The 14,977-nt window shown below is 43.6% G+C and overlaps 1 protein-coding gene across 1 annotated transcript in view; it reads right to left on the reverse strand.

The window, feature by feature from the left end:
• Positions 1-14,714, reverse strand: part of LOC115221774 (short-chain collagen C4-like) — a 21,816-nt gene extending 7,102 nt beyond the window's left edge. Inside the window, exon 1 of the mRNA XM_029791996.2 lies at positions 14,393-14,714. Coding sequence (XP_029647856.1) covers positions 14,393-14,536 — 144 coding nt within the window. The 5' untranslated portion in view covers positions 14,537-14,714. The remainder of the gene's footprint in view (positions 1-14,392) is intronic.
• Between the last annotated feature and the right edge of the window lie 263 nt (positions 14,715-14,977).

Consider the following 14,977-nt stretch of genomic DNA (forward strand, 5'->3'; position numbering starts at 1 on the left):
ATATGTATATGTATGCGCGCATGTGTGTGCGTGTGTATATATGTATATGTACATGTATTTTGTCCGTGTGTATATATATAGATATTCTGCTGTGTGTGTATGTGTATATATGCGCATGTGTGTGTGTGTATGCGTGTATCTGTGTATGTTTACACATGAGTACGTATGTATGCTTATATGCTTGTAGCTGGGTATGCGTGCGTATATGTGCGCGTGTATATGGGTGTATGTATCCATGCGGGTACGTATGTACAAGATGACCACTTAATACGTTACGAAGAACTAGATAAGCTGCTCAACAACTCTGATTTACAATACACTAAGTCCCAAGACGCCCCTGTTGATTTATGACACCCAAGACTTCTACAACCAGAATTTGTCATTTTCCTGACCACCATGTTTGGTCCGTAACTACTATATATCCCTTATCCTTATATTCGTTTGCAACTTTTTTTATTATTTTTATTTCTATTTTTATTTCTATTTTTATTTTTATAACTTTATACCTTTATATTCATTTATATTTTTTTATATTTTTTATATCTTTTTATATCTCTTTATATCTTTATACTCTACATTTTTATATTTTTCTATACTTACACTTTTTATATTTTTTTTTTTATCCTTCGTCCTGAATCCTCGCCCCTCCATCTTTATCTCTATTCACTCTTATTACCAGGTTCCTTCACGTCTGTCTGCATTTATATATTTATATATGTATATATTTATTTATTAATTTATTTACATTACTTCAACATCCAAACTTCCTCATTCTACATTGAGAGAAGAACGAGATGGACGCTTCATTTCTATGCTGTTGCCGCATTATGTCGTACGCGAATGGGAGGATTTGCATCCCCAACCAAGAATTTTTGATGTAACACATGCCCTTGTGGAAGTTGTTGTGCGCGGCTGAGGAAGGCCACAGACATACATTATGCATTGTTATAAATCCGTCTAATAAAGGCCCGAAACATATGTACCGCTGAATCCTTGGCATCATGTTTTTATTTTGATTAATCTACTCCACCACCTACACCACCAAACGGTATATACAGGTGCTTACAATTATCAAGTACTCACCCCGAATTTCTATATATATATATATATATATATATATATATATATATATATATATATATATATATGCTTATATTTATCGATAGTTCTAACTATCTATCTCTCTAAACAGTACAAAGCATTGATCATAAATAGTCAGTAGATATATATACGAGACATAATTTATTGTATACATATGTATGTATATGTATATATATATATATATATATATATATATATACATATATATATATACACCACACACACACACACATATATATATATGATATATATAGTATGTATGTATGGATGTATGTATGTATGTATGTATGTATGTATGTATTGTATATATATACATATGTATACAATATGTATACACTATATTATATATATAGATAATATATATTATATATATAATATATATATATAGATATATATATATACATATATATATATATATATATATATATGTAGGTCCCCGGGTGATCCGGTTAACCACAGTAAGTAAGGTACTCAATACATAGCAGAGTAAAATTAATTTATTAATTATTATATAGAAGAGCTTTACAGGAAAAGTACTGTTTCATTCAAGAGAATCTTCAGGAAGCTTCCTGAAGATTTCTCTTGAATGAAACAGTACTAGTCCTGTAGAAGCTCTTCTATATAATAAATTAATATATATATATATATATATATTATATATATATATAATATGACACGACTACTTTACCTCAACCGGTCCAGCTCTTTTAATAAAATAGCCACAACATTTAAAGCGAAAACAGATGCCATAAATTCAAGGGTCTCAGGAAAATTTCTCCCAAATTTCTCCCATAATTTTCTATATGGGCGAAAACGTCTAAGAATTATGTGTTCTACATGTTATAGTTACACACATATAATTCCTAGCTCTCGTTCAGTCGGTCAGGGTTCGATTACCAGGAATAGGAACAATTTTTTAGGCGAGCCTTGCTGCAAGGTAGAATCTTCTGTAGAAATGGAACCCTTCTACTTTAGGACGCAGACCAACCATGTAATCTGAGATAGATTTGGTAAATAGAAGTGAAATGATGCGATAGATAGATAGATAGATAGATAGATAGATAGATAGATAGATAGATAGATAGATAGATAGATAGATAGATAGATAGATAGATAGATAGATAACTTTTTATTGTAGCCACACAGGGCTAAAACAGAATAAAAATGGACGAAATACAATGTAGAAATTTTTTCTTTTCGAGGTGGGATGGGTGGGGCAAAAAAAAAAAAAAAAAACGTTTGATCAATAGGGATCTGTGGGTTGTGTGGTGTATAAAAAAGCACTATATATATATATATAAGGTTCACAGTTTAGGTGTAGCTTGGAAAGAAAAAACCTACAAAAAAGACCAAGGTCACCTCAGACAGTTCGAAAAAGAACACATGAGTAAGTCGCCTTACTTCTCGTTGTCTCTTTTGGTTACAGATTTATGCTTAAAATAGTGTCGTCTTTCATACTGACCATTTTTGCCACTTTTACCCACTTTTTATTAAAACATTCGTTCGACAAAGCCTTCCTCTCTATTCTCATCCTCCTTTTCAAGTGGTACTTGAAAAAGTTGACGAGAGACTGACCAGAGAGGAAGGTGTTTGTTTGCAGTCCTTTCAAACGCGTCCACCACACATTCTTTCGCCATAGCCATCAGCGTAACGAAAACCGTTTTCCCTTCCCGTTTAAAGGAAGGTGGTGGAACAATATTCACGATAGACTCGGCCGATAGGCGAGCCTGACCTACACGTGACAACAGCTGTTCGACGAAGGACCACAGCTCTGAAATATCTGGACACTGCACGAGTGCGTGCAGAACGGTTTCGTCGCTCGACCGCATCTCGGGCAGGTCGGTCCGGTGATGGTTTTCGAACCGTGTCTGTAGCTTCTCTCGAACAGGTAGTGCGTCTCGATAGCACTGCCAAGCCAGGGATTTCTGGAAGTTATCCATAGGCCCCGGCCCGAACGTCGTCCTGAACAGGCGGGTTAGGAATTCCTCGTCGACGCCCAGGTTTGCCCCGAGTGTGTCGTCGGACCTCCCCTCCACTAGTCCTCTATAGAACGCTTTAGTCGTTTGGAAGTTGCACAAGTTTGACCCCGGTCGGCAGAGCTGCTGTAGAGCTTGGCGACACTCTCGGTGCCAATCGCCCAGTTTCGGTCTCTTTTTGATCCACGTTTGCAGTTCGGTCAGTGAGACGAGCTGCGGGAAGTCGCGCCTCACAAACGGCGCCCACACCTGTTCACCGTCGTCGATGAATTTCCAGAGATGTCGCAGTCTCAGCGCATGCCTGCGCATCATCAACCACGGCATGCCCAGTCCTCCATTCAACGGATGTTGACAGCAAATGGACTTCCTCACCATCGGAACGCCACCCTTCCACAGGAAGCGGAAGAGTATGCGTTCCAGTTTGGTGATGGTGGCGTCGGGACAAGGTACGACGGTCAGGCGGTAATCGATGACGGATGCGATGTACGCGTTCGCCACCTCCGCCCGGCCTTTTAGAGACAGCTTTCTCTCGGCCCATGTTGGCTGAGAGCGACCACTCTACTCGTGATCTCGTCCCAGTTCTTATCCATTTGGAGGTCCGGACTGAACCAGACCCCGAGCAATTTAACCGGTCCGTCCGTCCAGCGTCCCACTACTGAGCCGCAGTCGGACGGCATGGGCTTGCTTCTCCAGGTGCCGAGTAGCAAACCACTGACTTTTCCGGGTTAATCTTTGCTCCCGTCACCGTTTCGTATTTTCTTAGTGTCTCGCCGACCAGCTCGATGTGCTGGTAGCTCGACACTATGACGGTGACATCGTCCGCATATGCCGACACGCTCGTCCCGCAACCCAGTTCCCGTGGGATGCCCCTCAGTGTCGCCAGCTTCCGCAGTAGCGGCTCGAGAGTCAATACATACAGAAGCGCCGACAGGGGACACCCCTGACGGACCGAACGCGTGATGTCAAACGGTTTCGACAGGTGACCGTTCACCCGAATCACCGATCGGATGCCGCTATACAAGGCAGCGATCCAACCGCGGAAGACGGGACCGAAGCCAGCCGCCCTGAGGACGGCCGCCAAGTACCGATGGTCGACCCTATCGAAGGCTTTAGACTGATCCAAATTATCAGCGCCCCACCCATGCCAGGATCCTTAACTACCCTGTCCACAATGTAGCGCATCAGATGGAGGTTGTCATGTATGGTTCTGCCCGGCACGGCGCATGTTTGCGCCCTGTCGACCAGTTTACCAATGACAAGCGCCAACCTCTCGGCTATTACTTTGGCCAAAATTTTCAAATCTGCGTTGAGCAGAGTGATGGGCCTGAAATTCTATAAAATTCCCCTTGTTTGAGTCTTTCTTCAGCAACGTCACTGCACCTCGGCTCACGAAACCGGGGATTCTCCCGTTTTGTTGCCAGTTGCAGTAGACTGATGCCAAGAGGTCGCCAAACAAGTCTGGCATTCGACAATACAGCTCGTAGGGTAAACCATCCAATCCAGGCGACTTATCCCTCGCGCAGCCCGCCATCGCATCCCACACGTCAGCGGCTGTGATGGGACTTTCACAACACTCCGCTTCTTGCCGAGAGCCGCGGCAGGTCGGTCAGGTAGGCACTGAAATCCATCCCTCGTTCCGACCCACCACTCGCACCAAACAGTCGAGCAAAGTGCTGTTGAAAGGCCTCACACATCCTTTCGGGTTCGAGTAAACTGCATCCCTGTTGATCTATTAGAGACCGAATGGTTGATCTGTTGCCACGCTGCGCCTCCGCTACCCGGGCCTCTCGCGCAGCTTCAATCCCTTCGTTCCTTAAGGCACGCATTTTAGCTCTGACGACGCAACCTTCGTGCTTGGCGTTGAGGTGTTGGTCGAGGGCCATCCTCGCAGCAGCACGTTGGTTGCGCTGCCAGTGGTAAGTGCCTCTTCTAGTTTCTTAACTAAGTCTCCCTCTACTCTATTTCGTTCTATCGCTAATTCCTTGCTAAACCTAATTGATTCCGATTTTATTGCCATTTTCAGGGCGTACCACCAGCGGTTGTTAACGACCGCTCCCGTCAGCGCCCTCTTAATTAACTCGCTAATCCGGTTCCTGTAAACCTGTCGCGCTAACAGCGACGTGTTCAGTTTCCAGTAACCGGGACCCTGCCTATGTGTTTTATCTAAGTCGAGCGTACACGTAACAAATTTGTGATCTGTGTAGCTGACTATTTTAAATTGTGGACATCCTACACTATCCCTATCCGCTGTCCTGCATAGAATTCTATCTAGATAAGATCTCGACGATCCGACGCGGTTTGTCCAAGTCCACGTTGGCACGTTCGGATGGTCGAGTCGGAACCTGTCAGACAAATGGAAACGTCTTGAGCAGGTCTTTGAGGCTCTTACACCCCCTTCTATTCCTATCCCTTCCCACATAATCTAGATGCGTGTCCAAGGTAGCGTTCCAATCCCCTACTAACAGTAAAGGTCTAGACGTACCCAGGAAAACCTCTAGACGTCTGAAGAAATCCGCCCGACCCGTTAAGGACGGTGCATAAACTGCCATCAGACGGAATGCACACCCATTTCTGCCATCCACGTCCAAGACAACCAGCCTACCCTCCGGGTCTAGGAATATTGCTCTTACTTTTACCTTTAGACTCTTTCGAAAAAGCACCGCAGTACCTCCACCACCCATGTTCGGCAGACAGGGAGAAAAATAAATGTCAAATTGATTGCCAAACATGGACTCGAGGGCCCGCGGCTTACTGAGTCTGGTTTCACTGATAGCTACTATATCCACGTCCAGTGACTTGATGTCGTTTAGAAGGTAACCTTGCTTCCAAGCCGACGCCAAGCCACGCGCATTCACACAACCTAATTTAAGCATACTTGACATTTACGAAAATTGTGTTTTACACACTATATTAGAAGAGACAAGAGGCAAGAAGTGAGGTCACTTACTCATTTTAAAAGTTTCATTTTTTCTTCTTCTTCTTTTGTATCGTTTTTGATGAGGTGTTTGTATAGTTTTTTCGACAGGTATCGTTGATACCCGCCTACCGCATTCGGAAATAATGTTTTCAGTATGTGGTGTTGTGCTTGTGTTATGTGTAAAATTCTGATGTGTTTCGGTGGTGTGGTGTGCGGATGATTTTTGTCTTAAAGTCATCTTCACAGACGACCATGTTAGATTTGATGTAGTCCATTAATTCTTTATTGTCTGTGTCTATTGCAGTTAGTTGTGTGTGTGGTTTTACGGGTTCATTACTTTTTTGATTGTCTAGGGGGATGTTGTCCTGAGAGTTAGATATCTCCCTGCTTTAATTCCTTGTTTGGTGGATTTTTTGGATCTTTTTCTTTTACCCCTGTGGCTATTTGCCATTCCGTCGAACTTTCGTCGTCCGAGGTATCAGTATGGGGTAGAGGAAAAAGAACAGGATCACTATGTATGCTTGTATAAATTGTTGATGTTTTGTGCGGTGTTTGTGTTGTTGTGGTGTTAGGGGTAGCATTTGTCTTCTCGTCAGTGTTTTCTGTCTTTTTAATTGTCGTCCTGGATGTGGGTGTGGGTCGATTTTTTGAAGATTCAACAAGTTTAATTGGTTGTGAAGTCAACGGTGATTGTGTTGGTACTGTTTTTCTTGGTGATGTTGTTGGGGTTTGTGTGCTGGTTTGTTGTTTTCTTGGCGTTGTTCCATAATTGAGTGTGTTGGTGTTAGTGTTGGCAACAAAGGGATTTTATTTGTTTTCTGAATTGTTCTTTCTTGTTTTTTCTGTACCAGATCGCACTTGGCAATCAAATGTTCGGGGCTGCCACATTTGTAGCATCTAGGCTTTTTGCCTTCTGCCATAACATATAGGCATTGCCCATTCTCCAAGTATATCTTGTCGGGTAGGCTCTCGATAGAGGCCCCCTCAATCTGGATGGTCACTACTACTGTTTTTCCACCCCAATTGTCGTTTAGGTACACGGCTGTTTCTAGAATATTGATCTTTTTCAAGTGGTAACAGATTGCCCCTGTTATCCATTTGTTCGGCATATCGGGGGGTACATTTCTGATAGTAATTCTACTCACCCCTGGTTTTTATAATAAGGGACCATGATGATTTCATCATTTCCCAGAGACTCAGTAGAGTGAGCTTTTGCCACTTCCTGGTTAGGGAAGCGGACCACTACTGTGTTAAACTGGGGACCCCAGTTTATATACTCTTTTTCTTCATTATGTTTTTTAAACATTTCTCCACATCAGTTTTGTGTAATCTGTTCATTTGGTTTTTGTTTTTTCTAATAATTTTATATACAATTGTCTTATTTCTATTTCTTGTTTTATATGTTGAGGTGTATGCAGGACTAAATCTTGTCCACGGGTTGTAAAGAGAGCTCTTGTTTCTATGAGCTCTTCATTTGTGAATGTAACAATCCTTTTTCTGGCGAAGAATATCTGCGAAATTTACTGTTGTTGACTTTTTTGTATTAGCATCTTCACTATTAGATAGTTCATTTTTATTGTTGTTCTTGTTGTTGCTGTTGTTTTTGTCAATAGTTTTCGTTTCAGTTTTATTTTTATCATTTATGTTGGTCGTGGTAGTGGTGGTGGTGGTGGTGGTGGAGGTGGTGGTGGTGGAGGTGGTGGTGGTAGCAGTTGTTGTCTCGTGGTTGCTGTTGTTAGTGGTGGTGGTGGCGGTGGTGACAGGGCTGTTAACGCACGTGGTTGCAGCGTTCATTTCACCGAATTTTACGTTGGCATTTTCCGTGCGAACGTTCTTTTTTTCTCTGTCGTTTCCAGACTAGGAAAATGTTGTTCATAAAAAGAACGCGACCAGCGTTCAACAATAAAATTTCTAGACATTTTCTAATGTCGAGAAGAAAATAACAGAAATGAAATGGGGTCGAAACTGCCCCTAGGGGCGAATTCCTCCCTTGGAAAAGCACTCAAATGAAAGTTGGTTGCCTTACACACCTTATTTGCAAAAATCTACACAAAAATTGGCCTATAAATAGTCAAAATAAATGATTACCTTCGGAGCTGAAACGACATCACATCCGTCAATAGATAGATAGATAGATAGATAGATAGATAGATAGATAGATAGATAGATAGATAGATAGATAGATAGATAGATAGATAGATTGATATATAGATAGATAGAGATAGATAGATAGATAGATAGATAGATAGATAGATAGATAGATAGATAGATAGATAGATTGATAGATATGTTTCTTTTTAGCCACACAGGGCTGCACACAGATAGAACAAATTACAAGGTAGAGCTTTCTTTTGAAGGTTTAAAAAAAAAAAAAAAAAAAAAGGAAGGGGGAGTTTCGATCAAAAGGGATCGTAAAAGGGAGAAGAGGACAAAAAAAGGGGGGTAAAAAAAAAAAAAAAAAAAAAAAGGGGGGAGAGGAAAAAAATTGATCAATAGGGATCGTTATCACAGAAATGTCAATATGAAGTGTAAAGGGGAGGACAGGTGAGGTTACCCGTGGAAAGAAAAGCCTACGGAAAAGACCACGGTAACCTCGGTCAATGAAGTCACATTTTATATTTCTTTTTTTTTTTTTTTTTTTTTTTTTGCAAATAAGCAACTCTCTGTTTTCGATTTCTGGGTTCATAGGACTATGCTCAAGGTGGCTTCGTCATTCATACGTGCCATTCTTGCTACATTCACCCATCTTTTTTTAAAACATTCGCTAGACAAAACTTGCCTCTCTACTCTCACTTTCCTTTTCAAGTGGTACTTGAAGAAGTTGATGAGAGATTGACCAGAGAGGAAAGTGTTTGTCTCCAATCCTTTCAGACGCGTCCACCAGATACATTCTTTCGCCATAGCCACAAGGATGATGAAAATAGCTCTTCCTCCCGTTTGAAGGAAGGAGGCGTGACAATATTGACGATAGACTCAGCTGATAAACCGACTCGTCCCACACGTGACAGCAGTTGTTCGACATAAGCCCACAGGTCGGAAATTGTTGGACACTGAACGAGTGCGTGCAGAACGGTTTCGTCGCTCTGACCGCATCTCGGGCAGGTCGGCCCCGTGTTTCTCGAGCCGTGTCTGTAGAGCTTATCCCGAACGGGTAGCGCTTCTCGGTAGCACTGCCAGGCCAGGGATCTCTGGAAGTTGTCCATGGGCCCTGGCCCGAAAGTCGTCCCGAACAGGCGGGTCAGGTACTCCTCGTCGACGTCCAGGTTCGCCCCGAGCTCGTCGTCGTACCTCCCCTCCACTAAACCCCTATAGAATGCTTTGGTTGTGTTGAAGTCACTTAAGGTCGACCCAGGACGGCAGAGTTGCTTGAGAGCAACGCGACACTCGCGGTGCCATTCGCCCTTCCTCGGCCTCTTTTTGATCCACGACTGCAGTTCGGTCATGGAGACGAGCTGCGGGAAAGCGTGCCTCACAAACGGCGACCACACCTGTTCACCGTCGTCTACATAGAGCCAGAGATGTCGCAGTCTCAGCGCGTGTCTGCGCATCATCAACCACGGCATGCCCAGCCCTCCTTTTAACGGGTGTTGACAGCAAATGGATCGCCTGACCATCGGGACGCATCCTTTCCACAAGAAGCGAAAGAGGATGCGTTGTAGTTTGGTGATGGTAGGGTCGGGACAAGGTACGACGGTCAGGCGGTAGTAGTAGATGACGGACGCGATGTACGTGTTCGCCACCTCCGCTCGACCTTTTAGGGACAGTTTCCTCTCGGCCCATTGCCGGGCGAGAGTGACCACCCTACTCGTTATCTCGTTCCAGTTCTTCTCCACTTGGAGGTCCGGACCAAACCAGACCCCGAGCAACTCAACCGGGCCGTCGGTCCAGCGTCCCACGACGGAGGCGCTGGTGGACGGCATGGGCTTGCTTCTCCAGGTGCCTAGTCGCAAGCCCACTGACTTTTCCCGGTTGATTTTCGCTCCTGTCACCGCTTCGTAGTTTTTCAGTGTCTCGCCGACCAGCTCGATGTGCTCGTGGCTAGACACTATGACGGTGACGTCGTCCGCGTATGCAGACACGCTCGTCCCGCATCCCAATTCTCGCGGGATGCCCCTTAGAGTCGCCAGCTTCCGCAGTAGTGGCTCAAGAGTCAATACGTATAGAAGCGCCGAGAGGGGGCATCCCTGACGGACCGAACGTGCAATGTCGAAAGGTCTCGATAGATGTCCATTTACGCGAATTACCGAACGGATGCCTCTGTACAAGGCAGCTATCCAGCCGCGGAAGACGGGCCGAAACCAGCCGCTCTCAGGACTGCCCCAAGTATCGATGGTCTCCACCTATCAAAGGCTTTCGATTGATCCAAGTTGATCAGGGCCCCACCCATGCCAGGTTCGTTAACTACCCTGTCTATGATGTAGCGCATCAGATGGAGGTTGTCATGGATGGTCCGGCCTGGCACGGCGCATGTTTGCGCCTTGTCGACCAGTTTCTCGATGACAAGCGCCAACCTCTTGGCTAGCACCTTGGCCAAAATTTTCAAGTCTGCATTAAGCAGAGTGATGGGCCTAAAGTTATCTATTACATTTCCCTTGTTTAGATCTTTCTTCAGCAGTGTTACGGCTCCTCGGCTCACAAAACCAGGAATGCTCCCGTTTTGCTGCCAGTTGCAGTACACCGCCGCCAAGAGATCTCCAAACAAGTCTGGCATACAATTGTAAAGCTCGTAGGGTAGACCATCCAAACCCGGTGATTTGTCCCTCGAGCATCTGCCATCGCTTCCCGCACTTCCGCCGCCGTGATGGCACCTTCGCAGCACCCTGCCTTTCTTGTCGAGAGTCGTGGTAGGCTATGTAGGTAGGCACTGAAGTCCAACCTACGTTCTTGCCCTCCACTCGTTCCGAACAGTCGGGCAAAATGCTGCTGAAAGGCCTCACACATTTTACTTGGCTCGAGCAATTCGCGCCCCTGTTCATCTACCAGTGACCGAATGGTAGCTTTGTTGCCCTGTTGCGCCTCTGCCACCCGGGCCTCTCTCGCGGCTCCAACACCTTCGTTCCTTAGAGCACGCATCCTAGCTCTGACAGCACATCCTTCGTGTTTGGCGTTGAAGTGTTGGTCGAGGGCCAACCTCGCCGCAAAAACGTCGGATGCGATGCCGCTTCTAATTGCCTCTTCTAGCTTCTTAACTAGCTCACCCTCTACTCTATTTCTATCTATGGCTAGTGCTTTGCTGTACCTAATCGCTTCTGCTTTTACTGCTCTCTTGAGGGCAAACCACCATTTGTTGTTGATGATGGCTCCCGTCAAAGCCCTCTTTACTAGTGTGCTAATCCGGTCTCTGAAAACTTGTCTCGATGGGAAAGACGCGTTTAGTTTCCAGTATCCGGGACCCTGCCTAAGTGTCTAGCGTACATGTCACAAGTTTGTGATCCGTGTAGCTGACTATGTGGAATTGTGGACATCCTATGCTATCTCTATCTACTGTCCTACACAGTATCCTATCTAGATACGATCTCGACGACCCGATGCGGTTGCTCCATGTCCACGTTGGCGCATTCGGGTGGTCTAGTCGGAACCTGTCAGACAGTTGAAAACGTCTGAGCAGGTCTCTGAGGCATTTGCATCCCCGTCTATTCCTATCTCTACCCACGTAGTCTACATGCGTGTCCAAGGTAGCATTCCAATCCCCCACTAAGAGTAAAGGACGAGACGTTCCCAAGAAAACTTCTAGACGTTGAAAGAAATCCGCCCGACCTGTTAAGGGCGGTGCGTAAACTGATACGAGTCGAAAAGCGCACCCATTGCTGCCGTCGACATCCAGGACGACCAGTCTACCCTCCGGGTCTACGAATATTGTCCTTACATTGAGATCCAGACTCTTGTGAAAAAGTACCGCGGTGCCACTACCGCCCATTCTCGGCAGACAGGGGGAAAAATAAATGTTGAACTGTCCGCCAAACATGGTCTTTAGGGCCCGCGGATTGTGGAGTCTGGTCTCGCTTATGGCTATGATTTCTAACTTATGTGACTTTATGTCATTTAAGAGGTACCCTTGTTTCCAGGGGACCCCAAGCCACGCGCATTTACACAACCAATCTTGATCATAGTTCTAATGAATTAGAATACAGAGGGTTACTTACTGCTCGAAAGTTTTTGCTTTCTCCTCCGTTGGTTTGTCCTCGAGAAGATCCCAGTACAGTTTCTTTGTGAGATATTTTTGGCATTTACCAACCGCACTGGGGAAAATGCCTTTGAGTGTGTGGTGCAGACTTTTGGAGATGTGTAATATTTTGATGTGGTCTGGTGGTGTTGTGTATGGGTGATTGTTTGTTTTATGTCATCTTCTGTTATGTTTGTTTTTGATTGGATGTATTCCATCAAATTTGTGTTTTTGGTGTCTATGGCTGTGAGCATGTTTGCTGTATATGTTTTTGTGATGTTGGTGTGGCTGTTGTTTGCGTTGGGTTTTGAAATGTCTTCGGGAGATGTATTTCCCCCTGCTTTGTTCGTGTTTGCATTTGGTTTGGTTGTGTTTCTTCTCTTTATTTTCCTTCTTTTTGTAGCTATTTGCCATTCCTCACTGGTTTCGTCTTCCGACGAAATTTCTGAGGAATCAGAAGGGGGTAGGGGTATGTTGTGGGCTTCTATGTATGTCTGTGTAAGTGGTTGTGTTGTGTTTTCGTTGTTGTTGGTTGTTGAGTGTTTGTGTGTGTTGAGTGCGGTATAAGGGATGGGGGATCAGTTTGTGTGTGTTTTCTTTGTTTTTCTGTTCCTTTGGGTTTTGCTGTTGATGGTGGTGTTGGTATTTTTCAGGTGTCGAGTGGTTTTTGGTTGATGACGGATTAGCTTGGTGTGCTTCTCTTGTCGTTTTCTGTGTTGATGGTGGTGTGGGTAGTAGAGCTTTTTTTCCGGAGTGCTTTGGTTGTGGTAGTGGTTGTTGTTGTTGCTCTTGGTGTGCAGTGGTTGGGCACGTCTTTTTCAAGTGTGTTTCGCTTCCACACAAATAGCAGCGTGGTCGCCTGCCCTCTACCACTATATAGAGTTTGTAGCCTCCTGGCAGTTCTATAGCGGTGGGTATCTTCTCTCTTGCTGCTTCATCCAATTGAAGCAGGAATTCGATTGATTTGCCCACATAGTCTTTCTCTCCTAGAACCGCGATTTCCAGGATGTTTGTCTCTGACATTTCAAAGCAGAGATGGCAGAGACTAACCATTGTGTTTCGACATCAAATGGTATGTTTTTTTGGACTTTCGTGACCCTTTTGTTTAAATAGACTGGTATCATTACCAAGTCGTCCGAATGTAGCTCCAATGTGGAAAAACGTTTTGCTAAACTTTCGTTGAGGAAACGTACTTGGACTGTACCAAATTTGTTTCCCCAACTGATATATTCCTTGGAGTCCCATGCAGGACGAAGGCATTTATCGATTTTTTCCTGCGGTGCATTTTCTGTTCTTCTTGTTTTTTTGTTTATTACTTTATAAATTATTGTTTTTTTTTTGTGTGTTTTCCACGATGTGTTGTGGAATATGAAGGTGCAATTTGTCTCCTTCTTTGGAGAAGAGTGCCTTTGTGCGGTTTATCTCTTGTGTGGTGAATGTTACAATTGTTCTTTTTTGTTTTGTTACGTCCGCAAAATTCGTTTTGAATTTGGCAGTAGAAGTGTTAATTGTGGCAGTGATAATTGAAGTCATGGTAGTGATAGATAGATAGATAGATAGATAGATAGATAGATAGATAGATAGATTGATAGATAGATAGATAGATAGATAGATAGATAGATAGATAGATAGATAGATAGATAGATTGATTGATAGATAGATAGATAGATAGATAGATAGATAGATAGATAGATAGATAGATAGATAGATAGATAGATAGATTACAGAAAACAAAAGACAAGGACAGGTGTACAAACCACAAGCAAGTCCATTCATTTCAACGCTCGGGTAGAATGGAAGAGTTTTTTGTATTTCGACCGCACGCTCTTCGACAGAAAAGTTTAAGAGTATAAAAAGGATTAAGAGGATCAAAAGGATTAAGAGGATAAAAAGGGAGAGAGAAGGAAAAGAACCGGAGAGAGAGTGAAAGGAATGTGTAGAGATGATGTGTGTTTGTTTGTGTGTGTATGAATATATATATATATACATAGATACATATACACATATATAAACATGTATATATACACACATACACACACGCACACACACACACACACATATATATTTATATATAAAACCATACATATATATACGTGTGTCTATACATGTATGTATGGATCGATGGATCGATGGATGGATGGATTGATGAATGGATGGATGGATGGATGGTTGGATGGATATACGTATACAATTCTTGCATCTAAAATATAGAAATTTCAGGTGTCCTCTACTTACTGCGATTGATTTTTCTTCTATCTTTCTGGTCCTTGCATCGAAATGAAGAATCGTGATGGTCAACACGAGACACAGTCCAAAAGTTATGAAAGAAGAAACGGAAAACCGCTGCGAAATGATCCGCCCCACCTTAGCGATTTCCATTGCGGTTTTCGGTCGTCCGTGCAGCCTGTTACTTCGTTTTGGTTTAATGATAAATCTGAAGTTGATGTAAGCTGGAGTTTATAAGTGTGAGCTTCTCGCTTTGGGATCGTAACTGAAAATTGTTAACGTCTGATTCCGGCTTTTTGATATTTTTCACCCTCCACAACCCAACCCCGCCGAAAATCTAATCGTAAATTCAGGAACCAATCAGATTGACATTACAATAATTGTGGGTGTCACCTTTTAAATGACACCTTTTGTGATTGGATGGAGATGATCCACGATTAACACAGAACAGTCAGCAGAATATTTTACTGACTTCAGCACAAATTTGTAAACTGAAAACAAATGCCTATTTGTTGGAGAATTCTTATTTATTTATTTCTTAATGTTTACTTCTTTATTTTCCCGAAACTGCTGTAATATTCATGTAGGGGACTA

Source organism: Octopus sinensis, linkage group LG18 (genome assembly GCF_006345805.1).
Source record: "Octopus sinensis linkage group LG18, ASM634580v1, whole genome shotgun sequence".
Taxonomy (NCBI): domain Eukaryota; kingdom Metazoa; phylum Mollusca; class Cephalopoda; order Octopoda; family Octopodidae; genus Octopus; species Octopus sinensis.